General features: G+C 33.3%; 1 protein-coding gene across 4 annotated transcripts in view; it reads left to right on the top strand.

The window, feature by feature from the left end:
- The window catches only part of LOC145268835 (uncharacterized), a 1,065,816-nt gene that overhangs the window by 545,625 nt on the left and 493,955 nt on the right, over window positions 1-26,236 (top strand). For all 4 annotated transcript variants that reach the window (XM_080124499.1, XM_080124501.1, XM_080124498.1 and 1 more), the window contains 4 exons: window positions 8,941-9,098; window positions 11,315-11,451; window positions 16,158-16,367; window positions 24,392-24,624. In XM_080124499.1, coding sequence (XP_079980625.1) covers window positions 8,941-9,098; window positions 11,315-11,451; window positions 16,158-16,367; window positions 24,392-24,624 — 738 coding nt within the window. The remainder of the gene's footprint in view (window positions 1-8,940; window positions 9,099-11,314; window positions 11,452-16,157; window positions 16,368-24,391; window positions 24,625-26,236) is intronic.

Here is a 26,236-nt window from a genome sequence, read left to right as displayed (position 1 = left end):
ACTATCAATGTAGCACTATCAATGTAGCACTAACAGTGTAGTACTAAGAATGTAGCACTATCAATGTAGTACTATCAATGTAGTACTATCAATGTAGCACTAACAGTGTAGTACTAAGAATGTAGTACTAACAGTGTAGTACTAACAATGTAGCACTATCAATGTAGCATTATCAATGTAGCACTAACAGTGTAGTACTAAGAATGTAGCACGAACAGTGTAGTACTAAGAATGTAGCACTATCAATGTAGTACTATCAATGTAGCACTATCAATGTAGCACTATCAATGTAGCAATAACAGTGTAGTACTAACAATGTAGCACTATCAATGTAGCACTAACAGTGTAGTACTAAGAATGTAGCACTATCAATGTAGCACTATCAATGTAGCACTATCAATGTAGCACTATCAATGTAGCACTATCAATGTAGCACTATCAATGTAGCACTATCAATGTAGCACTAACAGTGTAGTACTAACAATATAGCACTATCAATGTAGCACTATCAATGTAGTACTATCAATGTAGCACTATCAATGTAGCACTAACAGTGTAGTACTAAGAATGTAGCACTATCAATGTAGCACTATCAATGTAGCACTAACAGTGTAGTACTAACAATGTAGCACTATCAATGTAGCACTAACAGTGTAGTACTAAGAATGTAGCACTATCAATGTAGCACTATCAATGTAGCACTAACAGTGTAGTACTAAGAATGTAGCACTATCAATGTAGCACTATCAATGTAGCACTAACAATGTAGCACTATCAATGTAGCACTAACAGTGTAGTACTAAGAATGTAGCACTAACAGTGTAGTACTAAGAATGTAGCACTATCAATGTAGCACTATCAATGTAGCACTAACAATGTAGCACTATCAATGTAGCACTAACAGTGTAGTACTAAGAATTTAGCACTAACAGTGTAGTACTAAGAATGTAGCACTATCAATGTAGCACTATCAATGTAGCACTAACAGTGTAGCACTATCAATGAAGCACTATCAATGTAGCACTAACAGTGTAGTACTAAGAATGTAGCACTATCAATGTAGCACTATCAATGTAGCACTATCAATGTAGCACTAACAGTGTAGTACTAACAATGTAGCACTATCAATGTAGCACTATCAATGTAGCACTATCAATGTAGTACTAAGAATGTAGCACTAACAGTGTAGTACTAAGAATGTAGCACTATCAATGTAGTACTATCAATGTAGCACTATCAATGTAGCACTAACAGTGTAGTACTAAGAATGTAGCACTATCAATGTAGCACTATCAATGTAGCACTATCAATGTAGCACTAACAGTGTAGTACTAAGAATGTAGCACTATCAATGTAGCACTATCAATGTAGCACTAACAGTGTAGTACTAAGAATGTAGCACTAACAGTGTTGTACTAAGAATGTAGCACTATCAATGTAGCACTATCAATGTAGCACTAACAGTGTAGTACTAAGAATGTAGTACTAACAGTGTAGTACTAACAATGTAGCACTATAAATGTAGCACTATCAATGTAGCACTAACAGTGTAGTACTATATATGTAGCACTAACAGTGTAGTACTAACAATGTAGCACTATCAATGTAGCACTATCAATGTAGCACTAACAGTGTAGTACTAAGAATGTAGCACTATCAATGTAGCACTATCAATGTAGCACTATCAATGTAGCACTAACAGTGTAGTACTAAGAATGTAGCACTATCAATGTAGCACTATCAATGTAGCACTAACAATGTAGCACTATCAATGTAGCACTAACAGTGTAGTACTAAGAATGTAGCACTAACAGTGTAGTACTAAGAATGTAGCACTATCAATGTAGTATTATCAATGTAGCACTATCAATGTAGCACTAACAGTGTAGTACTAAGAATGTAGCACTATCAATGTAGCACTATCAATGTAGCACTATCAATGTAGCACTATCAATGTAGCACTAACAGTGTAGTACTAAGAATGTAGCACTATCAATGTAGCACTATCAATGTAGCACTAACAGTGTAGTACTAAGAATGTAGCACTAACAGTGTAGTACTAAGAATGTAGCACTATCAATGTAGTACTATCAATGTAGCACTATCAATGTAGCACTAACAGTGTAGTACTAAGAATGTAGCACTATCAATGTAGCACTATCAATGTAGCACTATCAATGTAGCACTAACAGTGTAGTACTAACAATGTAGCACTATCAATGTAGCACTAACAGTGTAGTACTAAGAATGTAGCACTATCAATGTAGCACTAACAGTGTAGTACTAACAGTGTAGTTCTAACAATGTAGCACTATCAATGTAGCACTAACAGTGTAGTACTAACAGTGTAGTACTAACAATGTAGCACTATCAATGTAGCACTATCAATGTAGCACTAACAGTGTAGTACTAAGAATGTAGCACTAACAGTGTAGTACTAAGAATGTAGCACTATCAATGTAGTACTATCAATGTAGCACTATCAATGTAGCACTAACAGTGTAGTACTAAGAATGTAGCACTATCAATGTAGCACTATCAATGTAGCACTAACAGTGTAGTACTAACAGTGTAGTACTAACAATGTAGCACTATCAATGTAGCACTATCCATGTAGCACTATCAATGTAGCACTAACAGTGTAGTACTAAGAATGTAGCACTAACAGTGTAGTACTAAGAATGTAGCACTATCAATGTAGTACTATCAATGTAGTACTATCAATGTAGTACTATCAATGTAGCACTATCAATGTAGCACTATCAATGTAGCACTATCAATGTAGCGCTAACAGTGTAGTACTAAGAATGTAGCACTATCAATGTAGCACTATCAATGTAGCACTATCAATGTAGTACTATCAATGTAGTACTATCAATGTAGCACTATCAATGTGGCACTATCAATGTAGCACTATCAATGTAACACTAACAGTGTAGTACTAACAGTGTAGCACTATCAATGTAGTACTAATAATATTAAAATACCCGTCACTAACATAGTAATTAAGTTAAGAAATAAATAAATATTTATCCCTAAGTGAATTGAAACCCTCTTCAACTTATTTTAAATAATTTAATGTGAATACGCGAAATATTTGAAACAGATTTACACTTAAAAATTTTCTTAGTTTCCTTACTTCTTATTTCTTATTTTTTCAAGTATTCTAACCACAGCACCACGAGTGTTGTGTAGTGGCGCCAAATTAAAGGTGTTATATAGCACTAAATTAAAGGTGTTATATAGCACTAAATTAAAGGTGTTATATAGCACTAAATTAAAGGTGTTATATAGCACTAAATTAAAGGTGTTATATAGCACTAAATTAAAGGTGTTATATAGCACTAAATTAAAGGTGTTATATAGCACTAAATTAAAGGTGTTATATAGCACTAAATCAAAGGTGTTGTATAGCACTAAATTAAAGGTGTTATATAGCACTAAAGGTGTTATATAGCACTAAATTAAAGGTGTTATATAGCACTAAAGGTGTTATATAGCACTAAATTAAAGGTGTTATATAGCGCTAAATTAAATCTGTTGAATAACGGATTTACATATCGGTGACACATAACGGACGATGAGATATTTATATAACGGCGACGACGATGATGACAATACTTGGAGATTTCCTATCATTCTTAGGAGAGATATGAATATGAAGAGATGTGTAATAGACAGTTTTTTTTTAACATGGAGAATGGAATTCATTATTGATGATGGGGACAGACTATTAAAGCGGAGGACAGACAGTTACCTTTTTAGCGGATGCTTCATATAAAGTTCATTTTATAAAGACAATAGACAAAATCACAATACCCCTTACTTAGATTCAAAGACCAGCTAAAGGTATCTCTATGTGAGGCCAATATAGATCTTATTGGGCGTCATTAAAATGATAAATTTCATAAACAACTTTAAAAAGCATATCCACTAACTGCCCACTAAAAATAGGTATAACTTCTCGTTAAAAATAGGGAAATATTTTCATACATAAATATATATTTCTACATATTAGAGAGGATGTGGAGAAAGAAGTGGCTTACCGTTAAAGCGGCTGCGTGTTTGTGCCTGCAGAGCACAAATTGAGAATCAAGATGGCGCCCGCAGGCTTTTATGTGCAAAAATGTCTCGTGGAATCTCGGGGAATCTCGGAGAATCTGTTACCCTGGTTCCATAAATAACGAGGAAAGGAAAGCGGGGGGGACAGACGATTCTTAGTCACTAAAGCGAACGGACGTGTGTAAAAGAAGAGTGTGGTGAACGAAACAAACAACGACTCGGTTGAAAGTAGAGTTGTAACGAACACAGATGAAGCTATATTCATTGTTTTTTTTTTACGAAATGACAGTTTATTCTGTCAGGCTATAAAATATGATTTCTTTTTGCCTTCATTTATCATTTATTAGCTTTATTTTTAGAAGTGACATGGAACGTATTCTAAGTAGATACTTAATGTGAATATACAACAGATTTTGAAAATTTCTTAGCAGTTTTAGGAGAAACTTTTTTTAGTCTTCCTCTATGTTATTTTAACCCATGAAATAGTCTTCGAATTAGCATTCATTAAAATATGTACATTAGTGTACCTATTTACTATGCCTCCCCACGGGACAGAGTTAGACACCAGGGTCGTTTTTTAACGTGGAGAAAAGGTACAAAAATAAAAATTGTCTCAGTCGTGAAGGATTTCTCCTCCACCGAAAGAGAACAAGAAACAGATACCACACTTTGATCTTGACCAAAAGGCCAAGAAATTGTTTGTAAGAAAAAAAGAAAAATAGAATATGTATATTAGCATAACAAAATAGAAAAATAGTAGAATATATTTTAAAACTGAGATTATTTATTTACGTCAATCTTTACGTAAGCAAATGGGAAATTCATAACGAAAAAGGAGTAGGTAGATTCACATCAAAACAGAAAAAGGTAAACGAAAAACCATCTAAATTATAAACAGTGGAGAACGCTGAATAGAAAGACGACACAAAAAAGCAACAAAATCCCACCCCTACATTGTTAAGATCTCTAGATGCCGGAAAGCTTTCGACTATATTCTTCACTGCTTGACCTTGGAATTCCCTCCCTGTTAACTGTTTCCTGATTGATCTGACATGCAGAAGTTTAAATGTAATGTAAGTCGACATCTCATAAATAACTTCGAAATGCTTATGTCATGACCTATGTACTTAAACGGGCATTCTGCTACACAAACATACACGCACATATATACATATATCAAAGGTGTGTTCTCCGTGATACAATCGTTGTTTAAATTTAAAAGTAAATACGTATAATATACGTTTATAAGCCAAATTACAACGCAATATATGTAAAATAAGCAAATATTTAGGTAAATTTTTAGATTAGGTCCACCTCCACAATGTTCTTCTAAATGACGACTTTTAAAGGTTTTCGACTATGCTGAATACGGAAATCGAATTGAAATTTTGCAGAAATATGCAGTTATCGAGATATAAAATATTGTATTATACATTGTATTCTTTGGCGGCTATCTTTTTACGTGCATCCGCGCGCGTCATAAATAAATTTACGCGCGTAACAAAGATGGCCGCCAAAGAATACAATGCATACAACTTTTTATATCTCAATAACTACTTATTTCTGCAAAATTTTAATGCGATTTCCGTATTCAGCATAGTCGAAACCTATTAAAGCCGTAATTTAAAAGAAAATTGTGGTGGTGGATCTAATCTAAAAAAAATACCAATATTTATTTTTTAAAGTGGTTAGAAATTCAAAAAAGGGGAGGGGGCATAGAGTTGTGAAAGAGATAAAAAGAAAATTATGCCATAGCCGTTAATATATTTAAAAAGATATGATGCAATTTATATTCTTTCTGGAACAAATATGTCCGTTACAATTCAAATATAAGTGTAACTGAAATGAAATGAGTGTATTTTTCATATGTAATTTATTGACTGAGGTTATATGTATTAATTGTTACGGGATGTGTTTTCTATAGTGTGGGAGGGAGTGTGGGGGACTTTTCCAATTTGCCTATTTTATCGGAATATTATTTCCATTATTTTCATCATGTGTATATATATGTGTGTATATATCTATACATAAACGTATATATACATATATATATGTGTGTGTGTGTGTGTGTGTGTGTTTATACATATGTATATATCTATATATAAACGTATATATACATTTGCATGGAAACTTTTTGCATAACTAGCAGGCCGGCTGACGTTGCCCGGTCGTAAAATACATATAAATATTATATTATATTTTAATGCAGAATTCTTATTTATCCTAAACAAGAAGTACTGTAAGTATTAAACGTAACGTCAAATTCCTTTTAAAAAATGAAGTAAAAAAAAAACGGAAAGAAACTAAGACATCTTCATTTCATGCGAGTATTATATTTTTCTAAACAGTTCACTCCTTGTAAATTAAAAAAAAATACTGAAACTGAGATCGAAATCAAAACCTAAAGATAGCGAGTCAAGTACGATAACCATTAGGCCAGCTTGACACGTTATTTAAAAAGTATTTACAAACCTACTTATTCTCAACATAATTAATCTGCCGTGTGAACGATTAATGTATGCGCAGTAGTGAAACGACTAACAGATAAAAATCCAATCACCCCCCCCCACACACACACACACACGTACCGATTTTTTTTTTTTTTTTAATTTTTACCGCTTAGCAGCCAATTTTCCCGGATGAAAACTGATTAAAAAAAATTTCCCACGAGTCGGAATAATCTATATACTAAAATTTCAAGTCTGTAAATCAAAAATTCGTTGAGTATATAGGTTGAGAAATGTCCTCGCACACACATTCTCACTTTTATAGATTTATAGATAGATTTGACTATTGATTGTATTTTTCTCTCTTCTTTCTCCAATTTCAGTACTAAAATTTGTTAAATTCAGTCTAGTAGGACACGAGAGATGCATTCTCTAGTAATCTCTGTCGTTTCCTATAACATTAAAGAAACAACAACTTTTTTCTTTTTTTTTTTTAAGTAGAGTATTTATTTCAGACTAATAGTTGCAAATAATAAAATATATCTATAAATTTTAGCCATTTTCTTATAAAACTCTATTGAACTGTAATAATTCTTTGCGTGCAAACTTTATTACCAACGTAAGCGGCTGAAGACTTAATACTCCTTTCACACTTCTCTTATAAAACTATAACAATGTATTAGTTGTATTTTATTAAGAACGTAAGCGGTTTAAAATATAAATGTGCTGGCCTTCAGTTCAAGATCAAAGTGTAGTATCTGTTCTTCAGATGCTACACTTCAGTTTCTTGTTCTCTTTCAGTGGAGGAGAAATCCTTCACGACTGAGGCATTTTTTTGTTTTTGTTCCTTTTCTCCACGTTAAAAGACGACCCTGGTGTCCGGCTCTGTCCCGTGGGGAGGCATCGTAAATAGGTACAATAAATTACTATTATTTATTATCTGTTTATTTTCTGTCTGCAAAATGTATACATGACTAACAGACCGCCCGGCATTGCCGCGTCGTAAAATACGCTTAAATATGATATTTTGATTAATGCAGGTTTGGAAATTATTATTATATGATGTAATGGAATAACGGTACTTATACAGTTTAGTGACGACATTAAAAAATGGAAATATTGAAAAAAAATTTTTAATGTACGTAACTGTTATAGACTGAAGTTCTCCGAAAAAAAATTTCACTTCATTTGATCAAGTAGTTTTTTTTTTTTTTTTTTTTTACAGCGAAAAACAATTATTTATCACGACGACGTCAACGTGGCCATTTTGGAAATGTACGCGCGTAAATTTGTTTATGACGCGCGTAACAAAGATGGCCGCCAAAGAATACAATGTATAATACAACTTTTTATATCTCAATAACTACTTATTTATGCAAAATTTTAATGCGATTTCCGTATTCAGCATAGTCGAAACCTATTAAAGCCGTAATTTAAAAGAAAATTGTGGTGGTGGATCTAATCTAAAAAAAATACCAATATTTATTTTTTAAAGTGGTTAGAAATTCAAAAAAGGGGAGGGGGACAAAGAGTTGTGAAAGAGATAAAAAGAAAATTATGCCATAGCCGTTAATATATTTAAAAAGATATGATGCAATTTATATTCTTTCTGGAACAAATATGTCCGTTACAATTCAAATATAAGTGTAACTGAAATGAAATGAGTGTATTTTTCATATGTAATTTATTGACTGAGGTTATATGTATTAATTGTTACGGGATGTGTTTTCTATAGTGTGGGAGGGAGTGTGGGGGACTTTTCCAATTTGCCTATTTTATCGGAATATTATTTCCATTATTTTCATCATGTGTATATATATGTGTGTATATATCTATACATAAACGTATATATACATATATATATGTGTGTGTGTGTGTGTGTGTGTGTTTATACATATGTATATATCTATATATAAACGTATATATACATATGCATATGTTCTTGCTTGGTGAGCTTTTTTGTCATCTTTTTGCAAGTACTTTTGACTGAGTTTCATCAGTCGTCTTCAGGTAATCTTCATTATTGTTCGTTTAAAATCTGGATGTTTTTATATACTTCAGTTAAAATTATATTCAAATTTTCGGAACTAGTAAAGCGTCTCGTGTGTAAAAAAAAATATACGTTTTTGTTGTTTTCTTTTTGCAAAAAAAAAACAATCAAAAAAAAAACAGATGGACCAAGACAACTATGGAACTTTCTTGCACAGATTCGATCGAGAAATAAGAACGACATTTCGAAAAATTGAAAAATTACAATAAAAATCTAATTAAACAAAAACACTCCGTTCTATTCAACAATACTTGTTTGAATGAAAACATGCTGCCTAAATACATAATATGCATATGCGTGTGTTGATGAGCAATCCTCGTCCACACCAAAAGACTTGCTTTTTTATTTATATTTTCTATTTCTATTTCTATTTCTATTTAGCATGACAGTAGTGTTCAAAAGCATTGGAGGAATTTTGGATGAAACTTTAAACAGTTTACAATTTGGAAATAATTCCGTTTTGGCAGAAATGAAACGTACCATTCTTGAACAAATGTATACGAATCAGTTTCTGAAATTGCATTTACAAAAAATCAGAGGTAAGTAAGCTTAGAATTTACAAACGGGACCCAAGACATTATTGAGCCGGATCGAAAATGTAATCTATTAAATTGATTGGAATTTCATTTTTTTTATTATTATTACATTATTAAAATTACATTTACAATAAAATCAGACATAATATTTTGCTATGTATAAAAGGTGAAAAAAAAAACACTCGTTTCACTTTGACAAATATTTTATCTAATAAGCCCCGTAGCGTTTGCAAACTTTAAACCTCTATCGCATTATTTGATTAAAAGAGGAATTACTGGTCGGGAGTAAATATTTTATTATTTATATCAGTATTTTTCTAAAACAGCTTTAGTTGTTAGATATTCCATATAAATACTACACAAATTATTAAGCCGGATAGAATATGTAATCTATGAATTTAATTGGAATGTTTATTTAATGAAATTATTACAATTACAGTAAATGTGAGGGGAACAATATTGCAATTTATAAAAGATATCCATGGAGTACAGTTTCCATTTCTGGACAGGTAGATCAATCAAATACCTCCCATTCTTTGCCAAAAGGCAAAATTAGCATTTCTACCCTTAAAAACGGAAGTTCCTGTTCACGTACAACGGAGATATGTAATCCCCAAAACAACAGCAGCTTAATATATCGATCAAATGCTCCTTAACGTTTCGCACTATAGTTTACTATGCCACTGAGCAGTAGGTTGGATCACTTGCGAGTTCAACTCCTTCCGATTCCACAACCCTGAAAATTAAACGAAATTAAATTTAGAACAGATAGTATAGTGTGGAACGATAAAAGCGTCGTCCTGAAGAAAACAAGACAACAGCTTCTTTTTGAAACTTTTATTGAAAAAAAAACTGTCCGACTTCTAGAATTCAGCATCTGTCCGACTTTTAGAATTCAGCAGCTGTCAGACTTCAACAATTCAGCAGCTGTTGGACTTATAGAATTCATCATCTGTCGGACTTCTAGAATTCAGCATCTGTTCGACTTCTAGAATTCAGCAGCTGTCCGACTTCTAGAATTCAGCATCTGTCCGACTCTTAGAATTCAGTAGCTGTCCGACTCCTAGAATTCAGCATCTGTCCGACTTCTAGAATTCAGCATGTGTCCGACTCCTAGAATTCAGCAGCTGTCCGACTCCTAGAATTAAGCATCTGTTCGACTCTTTCTAGAATTCAGCAACTGTCGAACTTCTAGAATTCAGCATCTGTTCGACTTCTAGAATTCAGCAGCTGTCCGACTCTAGAATTCAGCAGCTGTCCGACTTCTAGAATTCAGCATCTGTCCGACTCCTAGAATTCAGTAGCTGTCCGACTCCTAGAATTCAGCATCTGTCCGACTTCTAGAATTCAGCATGTGTCCGACTTCTAGAATTCAGCATCTGTCCGACTCCTAGAATTCAGCATCTGTCCGACTCCTAGAATTCAGCAGCTGTCCAACTTCTAGAATTCAGCATCTGTCCGACTTCAAGAATTCAGTATCTGTCCGACTTCTAGAATTCAGCAGCTGTCCGACTTCTAGAATTCAGCAGCTGCCAGCCTTCTAGAATTCAGCATCTGTCCGACTTCAAGAATTCAGTATCTGTCCGACTTCTAGAATTCAGCAGCTGTCCGACTTCTAGAATTCAGCAGCTGTCCAACTTCTAGAATTCAGCATCTGTCCGACTTCAAGAATTCAGCATCTGTCCGACTCCTAGAATTCAGCAGCTGTCCGACTTCTAGAATTCAGCAGTTGTCCGACTTCTAGAATTCAGCAACTGCCAGACTCCTAGAATTCAGCAGCTGTCCGACTTCTACAATTCAGCATCTGTCCGACTTCTACAATTCAGCAGCTGTCCGACTTCTACAATTCAGCAGCTGTCCGACTTCTACAATTCAGCAGCTGCCAGCCTTCTAGAATTCAGCAGCTGTCCGACGTCTAGAATTCAGCAACTATGAGCTTGATCAGAAATCCGTTCTGCTAATTTTTAGTCATATTATGTTTAATGTTTGTACAAAATTTCCAAAAATTCCAAGGCGTAGTTATTGAAAAAAAGTGCGGATAGACGAACGGGCAAGAGTGAATTTACAAGTTCATCTTCGTTTTGTCGGGGAACCAAAAAGTTAAATAGTTAATGTAGGTGGTTTTAATCGGGAATTAATGTTGTGTTATTGCCTGTAATTAAATCGATCTATAATGCCATGTATTTATGTGAACTCAATTTCTCTTGAATTTTCTCAAGGCACGGACAAATTTGTTTTAAGTGAATTTATGAAATCAATAGAGGTCCTGAAATTTTTCAAATTGATTGAGAAAACTCCTGAATTTGTCAAAGTTGTTCTGGAAACTCTTGGACGTTGGAACCAAAATCAAGCAAAGGTAAAGAAATTTCCCTTATTTTGGACTTCTTTCATAGATTTCTTTTTATTTATGCACGACAAACAATTCCAGTGAGAAAGGATACTCCTAGAATAAATAAATAGAAACGGATGGTTGTTGCATGCAAACTTTATCAATAACATAAAGCGGTAAATAGTTTGTTTTTTTTTAATCAATTTTTAAGTACCAACTTTATTAAGAACGTAAGCGGTTGGAACTTTGGAGGTAAACAGCGGTAAATGACTATTGTTTATTTTGTTTGCTATTTTTATCCATTTTTAACATATAAACTTTATCCAGAACGTAAGCGGCTGAAACTATGAAAGAGAATAACGGTAAATAACTATTGTTTATTTTGTATGTTCTTTCTTTATTTTGTATGTTCTTTCTTACATGCAAATTTTATTAAGAACGTAAGCTGCTGAAGCTATTAAGGTGATACTGGTAAAATGCTGGTATTATTTTAATTTTTTGCATGGAAACTTTTTGCATAACTAGCAGGCCGGCTGACGTTGCCCGGTCGTAAAATACATATAAATATTATATTATATTTTAATGCAGAATTCTTATTTATCCTAAACAAGAAGTACTGTAAGTATTAAACGTAACGTCAAATTCCTTTTAAAAAATGAAGTAAAAAAAAAACGGAAAGAAACTAAGACATCTTCATTTCATGCGAGTATTATATTTTTCTAAACAGTTCACTCCTTGTAAATTAAAAAAAAATACTGAAACTGAGATCGAAATCAAAACCTAAAGATAGCGAGTCAAGTACGATAACCATTAGGCCAGCTTGACACGTTATTTAAAAAGTATTTACAAACCTACTTATTCTCAACATAATTAATCTGCCGTGTGAACGATTAATGTATGCGCAGTAGTGAAACGACTAACAGATAAAAATCCAATCACCCCCCCCCACACACACACACACACACGTACCGATTTTTTTTTTTTTTTTAATTTTTACCGCTTAGCAGCCAATTTTCCCGGATGAAAACTGATTAAAAAAAATTTCCCACGAGTCGGAATAATCTATATACTAAAATTTCAAGTCTGTAAATCAAAAATTCGTTGAGTATATAGGTTGAGAAATGTCCTCGCACACACATTCTCACTTTTATAGATTTATAGATAGATTTGACTATTGATTGTATTTTTCTCTCTTCTTTCTCCAATTTCAGTACTAAAATTTGTTAAATTCAGTCTAGTAGGACACGAGAGATGCATTCTCTAGTAATCTCTGTCGTTTCCTATAACATTAAAGAAACAACAACTTTTTTCTTTTTTTTTTTTAAGTAGAGTATTTATTTCAGACTAATAGTTGCAAATAATAAAATATATCTATAAATTTTAGCCATTTTCTTATAAAACTCTATTGAACTGTAATAATTCTTTGCGTGCAAACTTTATTACCAACGTAAGCGGCTGAAGACTTAATACTCCTTTCACACTTCTCTTATAAAACTATAACAATGTATTAGTTGTATTTTATTAAGAACGTAAGCGGTTTAAAATATAAATGTGCTGGCCTTCAGTTCAAGATCAAAGTGTAGTATCTGTTCTTCAGATGCTACACTTCAGTTTCTTGTTCTCTTTCAGTGGAGGAGAAATCCTTCACGACTGAGGCATTTTTTTGTTTTTGTTCCTTTTCTCCACGTTAAAAGACGACCCTGGTGTCCGGCTCTGTCCCGTGGGGAGGCATCGTAAATAGGTACAATAAATTACTATTATTTATTATCTGTTTATTTTCTGTCTGCAAAATGTATACATGACTAACAGACCGCCCGGCATTGCCGCGTCGTAAAATACGCTTAAATATGATATTTTGATTAATGCAGGTTTGGAAATTATTATTATATGATGTAATGGAATAACGGTACTTATACAGTTTAGTGACGACATTAAAAAATGGAAATATTGAAAAAAAATTTTTAATGTACGTAACTGTTATAGACTGAAGTTCTCCGAAAAAAAATTTCACTTCATTTGATCAAGTAGTTTTTTTTTTTTTTTTTTTTACAGCGAAAAACAATTATTTATCACGACGACGTCAACGTGGCCATTTTGGAAATGTACCTAGCAGAATACCTCCATTTTAGACCAAATTTAGCAATCTAGCCTTTTTTTTTCTCGCCAGAATGAGATGCGTACAACGCATCTGCAATTTTTTCCCGGTTTTTTTTTTCGTTTGTTTTTTTTTTTTAAATCTACAATTTTTTTGCGTTTTTTTTTTAAATAATACTATTGAATATGCAAAAAAATTGAAGAATGCAAAGAATTGAATTTTTATACGAGATTATTTTCGAAACATGCGCAGTTGGACACGCATGGATAACTTGGAAACAAAATTTTAAATTCGAAAATTTCGAAATTTCGTTTATTTACTTCTGTTACAAATTTAAAAAAAAAAAAAAAAAAAAAAAAAAAAAAAACCAAAAATGGCATCTGTCTTCGCAAAAAAAAAAAAAAAAAAATCTCATTCTGGTGGGGGAAAAAAAGGGCTAGATTGGCCTAAAATAGAGGTATTCTGCTATGCACGGCAGTTACCTGCCCTTGGGGAATTCCTGGGCGCTGCAATAACATTTCCAAAATGGCCACGTTGACGTAGCCGTGATAAATAATTGTTTTTCGATGTGAAAAAAAAAACTACTTGATCAAATGAAGTGAAATTTTTTTTCGGAGAACTTCAGTCTATAACAGTTACGTACAATAAATTTTTTTTCCAATATTTCCATTTTTTAATGTCGTCACTAAACTGTATAAGTACCGGAATAACTTAACATCCCTTCATAGATGAAATGAACTATGAATATATTGACCCTCTCACGTGACTGAGGCAGAAAGAAAAAAGACAGGAAGAGAATAAGAAAAGATGTCGAGTAACTCTTATTTCACACGTATTCCCTTGTAAATAAACCCCTTTGTCTTTCACCCATAACCCCGTGTTTTTTTTTGGTGTATTCTTATTTAAAATAAGGATATAACATTATATTATATTGGAACAAAATATACTGATATAAAAAGTTTTTTTTTTTTAAAATGACTCGTGCGCCACCGCCGAGAATCGAAATTAAAACGTTTAGCTTACAATTTACTTTTTCTTTTTACGTTAATGCCTGAGCTATGAAGACGTGCTTGTTGCAAGGCTAAAATTAAAACGTGAACTAATAGCTATTACGTTGCGCATGTATATTCGTAATGTTGTCGTTCGACCTTCACCTGGCAAATTCCATTTTTTTTTTAATTTTCACACTCTTGTACCGATTTTCCTCGCCTAGAACCAAAATATGAAGTTTCACACGGGTTCGAATACCCTATATATTAAGTTTCATGTCTGTAGACCAAAAACTGACAGAGTAATTTGGAAGGCATTTTTTAAAACAAATATATATACGCATATATATATATATATATATATATATATATATATATATATATATATATATATATATAAAAAGATGTTTTACTATAACCTTTTTACGCAAATATTACGCAGGTATAAATCATGTAGAATATCTGCAAGAACTAATAGGGAATTAATTAAAATTAATGTTTAAAAGAATATGCAAATTAGCTAGATCTTCTGTAGATAAATGCAATCCAACGACCCATATATAACAAAGTTTTATTTAATGAATAAATAAATAAATATAAAAGAGTTTTAATAAGAATATCAATGCACAAAAAAATCAAATTTATGGGAGTAAAGATTTAGATATCGATTGCATCCTTCTCTGTTCTTTTCTCCAATTTCAGTATCAACAGTTGTTAAGTGAGGTCGAAGTTTTTATATTCTTTTAATTGTAGAACTAAAATGCATTGATTATATTTTATTAAGAACGTAAGCACCTGAAACTTTAATATCCTTTTAATTGTAAAACTGTATTTAAATATAATTGTGGCGCTTCTACACTACTGGGACGAAATTTCGGAAATTTTAAAACTTAACTTCACATAAAAACAATGGTATCGACGTATTCCTCGTATTTTTAAGACGATTATATCCAAAAATTACGAAAATCGATAAGGTATAAAATTATTTTATAAAGAAAATAAAAAAAAAAGAATTTGATGAAAAACGATCGTAGAACACAGAAGAATTCAAAAGGGAGGTAATTTTTCGTTTTGATTTAAACAAGATGGCCGCAACACGATGAAAGTTGCTTTGTTTGATAATTCAGTAATGTTCAGGTAATTCCGACAGCAGAATTTGAAAGCTACCGTAGTAACTTATTAGAATTGACAAAAAAAAAGTTAAAACTATTGTTTTTTATCTAAAACTCTGTTTACCGACTACAAAATATCGTCCCAATAGTGTAGAAGCGCCGTAATTATTGTATTTTATTAAGATCGTAAGCGACTGAAGCTATGAAAGTGACTAGCGATAAATTACTACAGTTTGTTATTTATTCTACATAACTTGACTATCGATTGCAACTTATCTTTTTTCTCTAATTTCAATGTGATAAATTTCAAACAAGTAAAATATTTGTTTATTTTCCTTATATTACGTTGTGATTTGGCTTTCAAGCGAACTTGATGCGTATTTTATTTTAATATACAAATGTATTGATTATATTTTATCAAGAACGTAAGCGACTGAAGCTATGAAGATGGATAGCGATAAATGACTACTATTTGTTAATAATTTGACGTAATTTGACTATTGATTGCAACTTGCTGTCTTTTTTCTTTAATTTCAGTACCAAAAGTTGTTAGCTGAAGCCGAGTGGGACAAGATCTGTTTGAATAGTTCTTTGTTTCAGGAAATCTTCGCAACAGATATTTTGGGAAGTAAAGCAGGCGACTTTCAAACTCTCCTTTGTTCCAGTGCTTCGTTAAAAGAATTCTTCACCAAAAATTGGATGGAGGCACTTTTAAGTATTGATGGACTTGCGACTTTTATTCAAAACGTAAGTTGCCATTTTTGAATGCATTTTCTTCCACTATATTCTTTGTTTTTGTTTTGTTTGCTTGTTTTTTTTGTTTGTGTGTTTGTAATTTTTTTTACCACAAAATGAGAGTATTTAGTTTCTGGATCACGTTTGACACACCCTTTAAGCAACGATGATCCTGGCCAGTACCAGATGGGTGACCATTCGGGACTTCCAGGTGCTGTTTGTACTCTCTGCTTATCTCGGCATTGTTATCAATCGTCCCGGACTTCTCCTTGCCACTGGACTCAAGCAGTGCCGATTCAGGAGAGGTGTGGTTAGGGATTGTATAATCCTTGCCATACAATTACATGTGCAGCTGCCTCTACAGGGGGTATCCTTTGTCTTTTTGTAACAAAATGTAGTAGGCAAAAATCAGAAACAAAGATAGGAAATAGTCAGTTTCGCTCTGCACCGCTCACCTCTAAAAGAGAGGGATTTCTTGGCTGTAATGACCGTAAAGAAAGAAGAAGAAGGAGACAGAAAAAAAAAGGCAGAAGAAAACTGGAGTTCAGACGAGTACTTTATCATAAAGAGACTGACATCCAACCAGCGTTTTCAAATTGCAAATAACACGCTCAATTTATTGAGAAAAAGATGGACTTGCGATCTAGCCACGTCGATCACGCGATATAACTCCATTATATTATTTTCCTTGGGATATGTAAAGTCCCATCTCTACGTTGATAAACTATATGCAACAGACCACGTGGAAAACAACATTTAACTTTATTTTATTATATTATTATTTTAGGTTTATTATTTTATTTATATTATATATTTGATATTGTCTACATTCAGACTTTTTTATTGCATTAGACTTTGTGAAACTTGCATTAGCTTACGCACGAGCCACGGTGCCATATGCCCGAAATTGTATTCAAATTATATATGCTTGTAGCACAATGTAGTAGGCAAAAATTAGGAACAAAGATAAGAAATAGTTAGATTCGCCCTGCACCGCTCACCTCTAGAAGAGAAGGATTTCTTGGTTGTAATGATCGTAGAGAAAGAAGAAGAAGGAGACAGAAAAAAGGCAGGAGAAAACTCGCTTCTCGCAGATTCGTGGTTCGTCACAAAGAACAATCAAACCGCTAGAACCACCTACGCACAATCTGCAGGACACTGCCTAACTGCTTCCCAACGTTCTGCCTTTATATATTTGCATAATCGCGCGAGAGCACACGCGATTCTGCGAGAATTGCATGGAGTCAACGCCAATAAAACCCCATGGACGCCATCTTGGAACTCTCTTCTGCTCGGCTCGAAACACAACAATAGACGTATCCGAGGTAAGCTCTTTATCCCCCCCCCATTTCGGTTATTGTCAATGCCTCTACACTTGTGAGACAGAGACATCATTGATAATAAAATCTAGTTAGTTTAGTTAAAACGTGAGTAGCCATTTTCGAATTAATTTCCTATCGTCATATGCTTTCTTTTTTGTTTATAAAACGACATTAGTTAATGTCTACAATTTTTATATTTAGGTTTCTATTAAAATTGAGTTCATTATAACGTGTTCGAATTTAACTTAATGACAGCCAAATTAGACTTATTTAATTACTAGAACTTGTAAAACCAATTACATATAACCATTTATAAGTAAGACAAGGAGAAAGAAGAGGGAAAATAAAACCACTTGAAATAATTATAAACTTTTATTTAAAGAGGGAAAAATAAATTGAAAGGGAGAGGAGAAAAGATAATAAAGTCTGAAGTCACCTTTTAACCATATCAAAGACTGTATTTTGACTGTCAAAAAATGGCCTTTTTTGGCGAACCTTAAAGGTTTTAGTAACAGTTCAGGAGAGAAAAAGAATAGAATTAAAAGATAAGAAAAGATTGAGAAAGAGGCAAAACTTACTTTGAGGGAAGAATAGTTTTCTTTTTAGAAGCAAGGATAATTTATACGGATTATTTTTAGAGAGAAGAATTGTCATTCCTGCTTGAAATAGCATAAAAATAAAAGTGTCTCGTTAAACTTTTTTCTTTTTTATCAAATAAATCTGCATCTTTAACTTTCTTTTACTCGTATTCGTCGGCTTTTACTTGAAAAAAAAACATTATTTGGCCTGATGTAGCTTCGACAGCTTAGTCGAACTAAAACTTTTTTCTTGTTAGAGAAGGCTCTTTCTTCTTGCTGCACCATTGAAGATTATACACTTTCCTTTTCACTTCGAATATTTCCTGATGCTTGTATCGTCACTTTTTTTTCACTCGTCTGAGGTTTAACATTTGCACTTATTCCTTTTCTTCTAGACTTTGGACTTGATTTTTTAAGACTTTTCTGTCTGATCTCAGACGGCATTTTTCTCTTCATTTTCGTCACCTAGACGAAAATTTAACTGACAAAATAGGACCTTAATCTAGAGCCTCCTGATGTCTCGCCACGATGTGTTACTGTTAAGTTTTCGAATCCTTAGATATCCCAGAAATTTTACCTGCCACAATTCAAATTTAGATTCCGATCTGTCAAAGAAAAGACGGTGGCTGGGCGCATAACCTGTTAAGTTTTGAGACATTTGTGTTGAACAAAGAAGGCAGCGTAGTTCAGATCAGTAACCAAGATGGCGACCAAGAATCAAATGCGGTCAGTCGCGTAGTTAACCTCTTAAGTTCTGAGATATTATGTTGAACAAAGATGGCGGCGTAGTTCAGATCAGTAACCAAGATGGCGGCGAAGAATTAAATGCGGTCCGTGACGTAGCAAATGGCGAACTGATTGAATACAAAATTGAATCTAAAAGGATTTTTCCATTATATCAAAAAAGGGTATGTGTAAAATGTTTTTGACTTGTGATGGGGGGTATGAGACGAATGGATTCGCCAATCATTTTTATAACCAACGGCTGTGCTAAACAACCAATCAAAACGTCGCAAAATTATTATAAAAATCGTCGAACATCCAGGTCCGACATTTTCAAACAACGACCTTTCACTCCCAAAAGCCAATGCAACAATTGTCTTGAATCGGCGAGCAAAAAATCACTCGACCAATCGTCAACAAAGAAACAGTCACGTGCTATCAGTAGCAGTTTACAACTACTCGCATAGAGGGGTGGGTTAAAGAAAGAAGAAAAGAGAGAAAGAAGAGTAGAGGGAAGAATTAAATTCTGACAAACGTTATTCCACTTAATCAAATTTCTATTGCTCCTTGGTCAATGTAGGAGAAACCCTTCATACTGAGACAATTACTATTTATTTAGATACTGCCAGAGTGCCCTCTTTGGGGGGGGGGGCTGCTTTTCCCCTACATTAAAAACGACCTTCGTAAGGGGTTTAAAAGCAACGCCATTTCTGCAAGTCATCTTTTTGATTGGCTAGATTACATTTGAACTTTACACTTCCGGTCGCGTCGTGGAGTAGAGGTAAGACGTCAGGTTTTCTTTCACTCTCTTTTCTGCTTCCGCGTCACGGGTTCGAGCCCGCTTAACTACTACTATTTTTTTTGCTCGCCCGAGCAACGCCGTGCACCCAGGCTAGTATAATATATATTATTTTATTATTATAGTACAGAGAGACAACGTTTGTTTTCTTGTTAACCCTAAACCCTAAGCCTAACCCTAAACCTAAATCCTAACTGGAAATGAGGAAAATTCACTTCAGCTGAGAAAAAAAAAATTTTCAAGTCCGTCGATAGAGTCTATATTTTTAGCCCTGGAGAATATTGATTCTTATCAAAGTTCTTTGATAAATGGTTTTAAATCCTTGGCGCCCTTGTAGCGGCGTCCTTTTCTTTTTTTAGTTTCTTAAGAATTCTCTGCCGCCACCGTTGTGGGCAGCATATGTTCTTCAATAATACCTCCCTTGCCATGTGGGGAAAATCTAGCTCCCCAAAAAAAGAGTACTCTGGATAGAAACAAAAATAAAACTTGTCTCAGTCATGAAGGATTCCTCCTCCACAGACCGAAGACAGAAACGGTGCAGTGCAGCATCAGAACAGATACTACACTGTGATCTTGGCCCGAAGGCCAAAAGTTTCTGTTACATGAGAAGGGCTGTCCCTTTCTCATGTAGGTAAGAAAGCAGACTAGATAAATGAAAATGATATTAGGAAAAGGCTAGAATCGAACCCTGTAGGCAAGTGTTAAAACATAATGGATAAATTGAAATCCTAGGAATGCAGTCGATTGTAAAATCTTTTAGAAATAACTGGATATTAAATATGTCAGTTAAAAGAATGCGCAATGCGAGTTTATAGATAATGATTAAAAATAGGGTTACATATTGAACAATTAAAATTGGGAATTCTTTGTTTGCCAAAAGTGTGTTTGGACAGACATATGTAAAATCAACGTGAAATTTAGTCACATTGGTTAACAATACACCTCTGACGTCACAAACACAGGAGATTCTCAATATATTGAGATGAGGTTCGAAGTTAGGGAGATGATCGGACAGTCATAGACGAAATTCGGACGGCGAATTAATGAGAGTTGATCCCCTTAGAAACAAAAGGTAGAAGACAGACCATGTAGTCACACAAGTTTGAATTCCTGACATCATCAATCGGCCGATAGGTGAATAAAGAAATCAACCATCTATATTTTAAATACAGTTACTACTAAACATCGTGATATCTATTGACGGCAGTTATGGTCCCAGAGCCAGGACGTATACATCTGTAAAATACTTTTGTTAATGTATTTTTTATTCTAGCATTGCATTTGTCTTAATTATTACTGTTACATAAGAAGGCTATCCCCTTCTCATGTAAGAAGGTAGACTAGATAAATGAAAATGATAATTAGACAATCACAGTCACTGTGATAGTCAGAGACTTAGAGACGAAGGGTGGAAGACAGACCGTGTAGTTATGCAAGTTTGAATTCCTGACATCATCAATCGGCTGACCAAGGAATAAAGTAATCTAATATTTTGTAACTGTTTGTCTTCGTGTCGTCATTCCTCACAACCGAAAAGGTAAATGTGTTTTTTATGGTCATCTTAATGAACGTTGTATAACTCTCCTCTCAGGTAATGTGTCCCCCTCCTCTGTGTTAACAAGAACTGTATAAATGTTACAGCTCCGTAATAATAATATGGATCCCAAGAATTATTATCACAGTCGTCCTGGTGTATCAAGAATATAAATGTCTCTCTCTATTATAAACGTCGCTATCATCCCCTGTTCTGAGCCCCGATTCAACATATCCCCAATATGAACCCCCGCAACACAACATTTCGAGTTCCTAAATTTTCCTCGTCTCCAGGTTTGTGGGTGACAAAAGTTTAAAATCCTGTAATAATTGCGGGAAGAACTACAGCAATAAGTGCCAACGATTTTTATTTGCTTTCTGTACATTATACGACGCCCCCCCCCCTCTCCCGAATTAAATAATGTTCTTACATTAGCAAAGTTTCCTATTTCAATCTGCTATTTGTTCTTGTTTCTGTTGCTCTCAATTATTAATAACTAGCGGGGGTATCCGGCGTTGCCCGGTTGCTTAGCGGCGTGTGTACAGGGGGGGGGGTAAAGTAATGACTAAGCGAAGTAATAACCCTGCTTAAATAATTAAAAAAAAACGATGTTAAACTTCATTAAAAAATCGGACAAAACCAAAACAAAAAACAAAACAAAAAAAACAGCGAACAAACGTAAAACTTCTTTTAAAAAAAGAAACCGGAAAAACAAAAAGCATAAATCAGGGAAAAAGATGACGGACGTGTTCGGAAAAACAAAAACAAAAAAAACACCGCGAAAAGCGAAAAAAATGGAATAAATAATCCTTCGGTCGTTAAAATTCCATTCCAGTTTTTTAAGCAACTATGAAGTAAAGAAAACCCAAACCAGTGTTCCTTCCTTCACTGTTACTTGTGAACGATCCCGCAACGGTGTTAAGTGGTGGGGGGAGGAGTAATTTATTAGAGAGAAAAGATTTTAACACTTCCATTGATTTTAACCGATTGTGACAGTGAACTCTCACCAGAAGAAATATAGGAATCTACGATTTTCGAGGAAGTGGAGAGGTAATAGGCCTATAACACACATCAGATATTGTGCTGCAGCTTGTGCATATTATATTTGCATGAAATGTCTTGATTTTTAATCCTATAAGGGTCAACATCGGAGGGGGGAAAATAAGTTCATTTTATATATATATATATAGGGATGTATGAAGAACCACATCAATAAGCACTTACGGTTGGCGTGTGAGCCCTCTATAGAGAAATAAGAAGATAAATGCAAATTTAGGCACTATCGCGGTGTTACATGGAAGGACTCTTCCCTTCTTATGTAAGTAAGAAGACATACTAGATAAGGGAAAATGATATTAGGAAAAGGCTAGAATCGAACCCTGTAGGCAGGTATTAAAGATAATAATGGAAAATGGAATGTTAGAAATTAAGTCTATTGTTAATTCTATTAGAAATAGTTAAATATTGTTTATGTCGGAAAAAGAGTCGATTGTCCATTCTTTCAGAAATCTGAATATTAAATATGTCAGTTAAAAGAATGGACAATGCAAATTAAAAATATATTGTTTAAAAATAGGTTTTATATTAGAATTGAGGATTCTTTTGTTTGCCAAAAGTGTGTTTGGGCAAACATATGTAAAGCCACGTGAAAATTAGTCACGTTTGAAAACCACACTTCTGGCGTCATAAACAAAGGAGATTTCTCAATATAGGATTCTGAGGGTTCGGAGTTAGAAGTCAGTTGGAAGACAGAGTTGAGAGTTAAGAGTTGGTGAGAGATTGTCAATTGGAGAGGAAAGATCCTTAGAAGCGAAGGGTAGAAGATTAGACCATGTAGATTCAAGTTTGAATTCCTGACGTCATCGACCGGCCGATCAGATAAATAAAGAAATCGCCATCGGTCGATTGAATAAAGAACCAAATATATTTGTAATTGTTTGTCTCGTCATTCATCACAACCAAAAAAAGGTAAATGTGTTTTATCATCATTTATAACGAGCTTTGTGTAAACCCTTCCAAGTTGTGTGTCCTCCCTTCCATCATAAGTGAAGTATCCGCTCCCCTCCTCTGTGTTTAAAACTTGCATTATATCTCCCAATATGCATTAATATGTCACAGTCGTCGTCATGATGTAACATATATAAATGTCTTCTCATCAGAATTGTCATCGTCGTTCGTGTATTATACGAGTCATCGTTATATATGTGCCCCCAATATGAATCCCCGTTAATGGCTCCCCAATATGTACCCCTATGCAACAGCGGTTCAAATCAGCAGTATAAAAAAATGTTGTTTTTCTTTTGTTGGAAAGAGAGCAAAAAGAACAAGCAAATGTTTAGTCTTGTACATTTAGTAAAGTAATAGGGATGAATTCCTAGATAAAAAAAAACTATAGACAATCTTTCAGGTCCTTAATTTTTTATCGCAAGTGTTATTATTCCGTAAGAGACCGAAAGAAATTTAGTGAAAAAAATATATTGAACAGACCTATACTCATGGGCTTAATATAAAGTGGAGGAGTTCATTATTATCCATAGAGTGGACATACAACAAGAATAATAGGATTAAAACAATCCAAAGAATTTGGAGCAAAATCTCTATCTAATAAAACAATAGAAAATAATATTTATTCACACAATAGTCCAATGAGAAATAATGTTGATAAGGACAATACTCCAAAGAGAAATAACGTTGATAAGGACAATACTCGAAAGAGAAATAATGTTAATAAGGAAAACAGTCAAAAGAAGAATGTTAATGAGGACGATAGTCAAAAGAAAAAAGAATAATAATAAGGGTAATAATAATTATGAACAAAGCCCTGGCCAGAAATCAGTTTGGAAGTCATTTACTAAAAAAACATTAAACAGATGTCAATATAGTAAATGGAAGTGAAACCATATTAATTTTAACAATTGTTGAAAGAGAAATAATGCTGGTAAGGACAATAGTGAAAAGAGAAGGAATGTTGATAAGGATAATAATGAAAATAGTAACAATGGTATAGGAAAAATATTCCAAAGAGAAATAATGTTGATAAAAACAATAGTCTAAATTGATAATTTTTTATTCATTTTCAGATTGAAAAACTGTATGACTCGAATTTTTCACTGGATTCAGTGAAGCTGAATTTTACTAGAATTATCCTGGAGGAAGCCGAAATTACAGAATTAATTTCCTCTCTGGTTACGAATCCTCCTGTGTTTGATGCTGGAATTGACAATAATTGGCTAAATGTATCTTCATACATAGAAGAGATTGAACGGTTCTTGGCGGTTTTGGAGCAGGATCAAATCGATTTTACAAATTCAAGGTAAGAGAATGAAATTGATTTCCTTGTTTTTATACTTCATTAGAATATCAATCATTTAGTAATTATTTATTAAAACTTATTCTAAATATATACTTAATATGAATACAAGAATTGTTATAAAAGATGTTAGTTAAGACAGAAAAGGTGATTTCCTTATATTTGGATATCACTAGAATATCAATCATATATTATTTATTAAAACTTATTTTCAATATATACTCATATGAATACAAAAAGTATATTAAAGTGTTATTATAAATGCAAGGTAACACAGGAAAAGTGATTTCCTTATTTTTCGATATCGATTTTAAATTCGATTGGATATCGATTTAACAATAATTTTTTTAAAAATTGATTTAAAAACAGCAACATAGAAAAATAATTAAATTTAAAAAATGGTAAAAATGATACAAACGTTTTGATAGGAATGTACGGGTGCACGTCTGGGGAGAAATAGCACCCTCTTCCTCCCTTTTAATTACATGACGCCATTTTCAGTCTTTCGACTGGCTGAAATTTTGGGCTTCCATATATTCTGTGTTTACAAAACTTCCATTTGTTGCGATTTTGCGAAGAGCAAAATTGCTCGTTTTTTGCTAATTAAGCTATTTTTTGTACACCACTTTACCAAATCTCCAATACTAACGATTACTACGATAGCATCCCACTGATTACTGTACACGCAATAACCCTTATCCCCGAGTGGCTTCTGGGCCTTGATAAGTGGTGACTACCATGTAAAATAAAAAATAAAAAAAGTCAAGATAAGAGAATGAAATTTATTTCCTTGTCTTTACATTCCATTAGAATATCTATAATTTATGAATAATTTATCAAAACTTATTCTAAATATATACTTAATATGAATACAAGAAGTGTTATAAAAAATGTTATTTCCTTATTTTAAGATATCACTAGAATATCTATCATGTATTATCTTGAAGGAATTTGTCGGCTTCAACCTTTAATTATCATAAATAACTTTAAAAATTATTCATGCATTGCCTCGTCAGTAAATTGATTTACTAGATTATTATGTGAACATCACTTAACTTTTTCAATAAATAAACTTATTCTAATTAGATACTTAACGTGTGAGTTTTATTTTGTTTTGCAAAGATTATTCAATTTCATGAATAGCTTAAATTAAGGCATCCCATTCGTAGGACATATTACTACTCAAAAGAAGTATACATTCTCTTGGAAAGAAAAGCGCAAAAAATAAACGAGATAGTTTCTGAGAGATATATACATATATTTATTTACGAAAGTGACAATTTTGTATTATTTTCTTAAGTGAAAAATAAACTTATTCTAAGTAGATACTTAACGTGTGCATTTTATTTTGTTTTGCACAGATTATTAAATTTCATGAATAGCTTAAATTAAGGAACGTATTTCATTATTTACGCTCTGGATCCCTTACTCACACTATCCCTTGTCTTGGGACTAGTATTCTGTTTGTTAAATGTATATATGTAAATTATTGGAATTTATGAGTAGGTTTTATTTTGTGTATGGAAATTATTTTTCATGCTTCCTCAAGGTATACAAAAACTTATTCTAGAATAAGTATAAATTCTCTTGGAAAGATAAACGCAAAACGTAAACA

This window comes from Euprymna scolopes, chromosome 44 (genome assembly GCF_053919585.1).
Source record: "Euprymna scolopes isolate OS-2025 chromosome 44, ASM5391958v1, whole genome shotgun sequence".
NCBI lineage: Eukaryota > Metazoa > Mollusca > Cephalopoda > Sepiida > Sepiolidae > Euprymna > Euprymna scolopes.
Note: the sequence above shows the minus strand (reverse complement) of the source record. Positions and strands in the feature narration are given on the sequence as shown.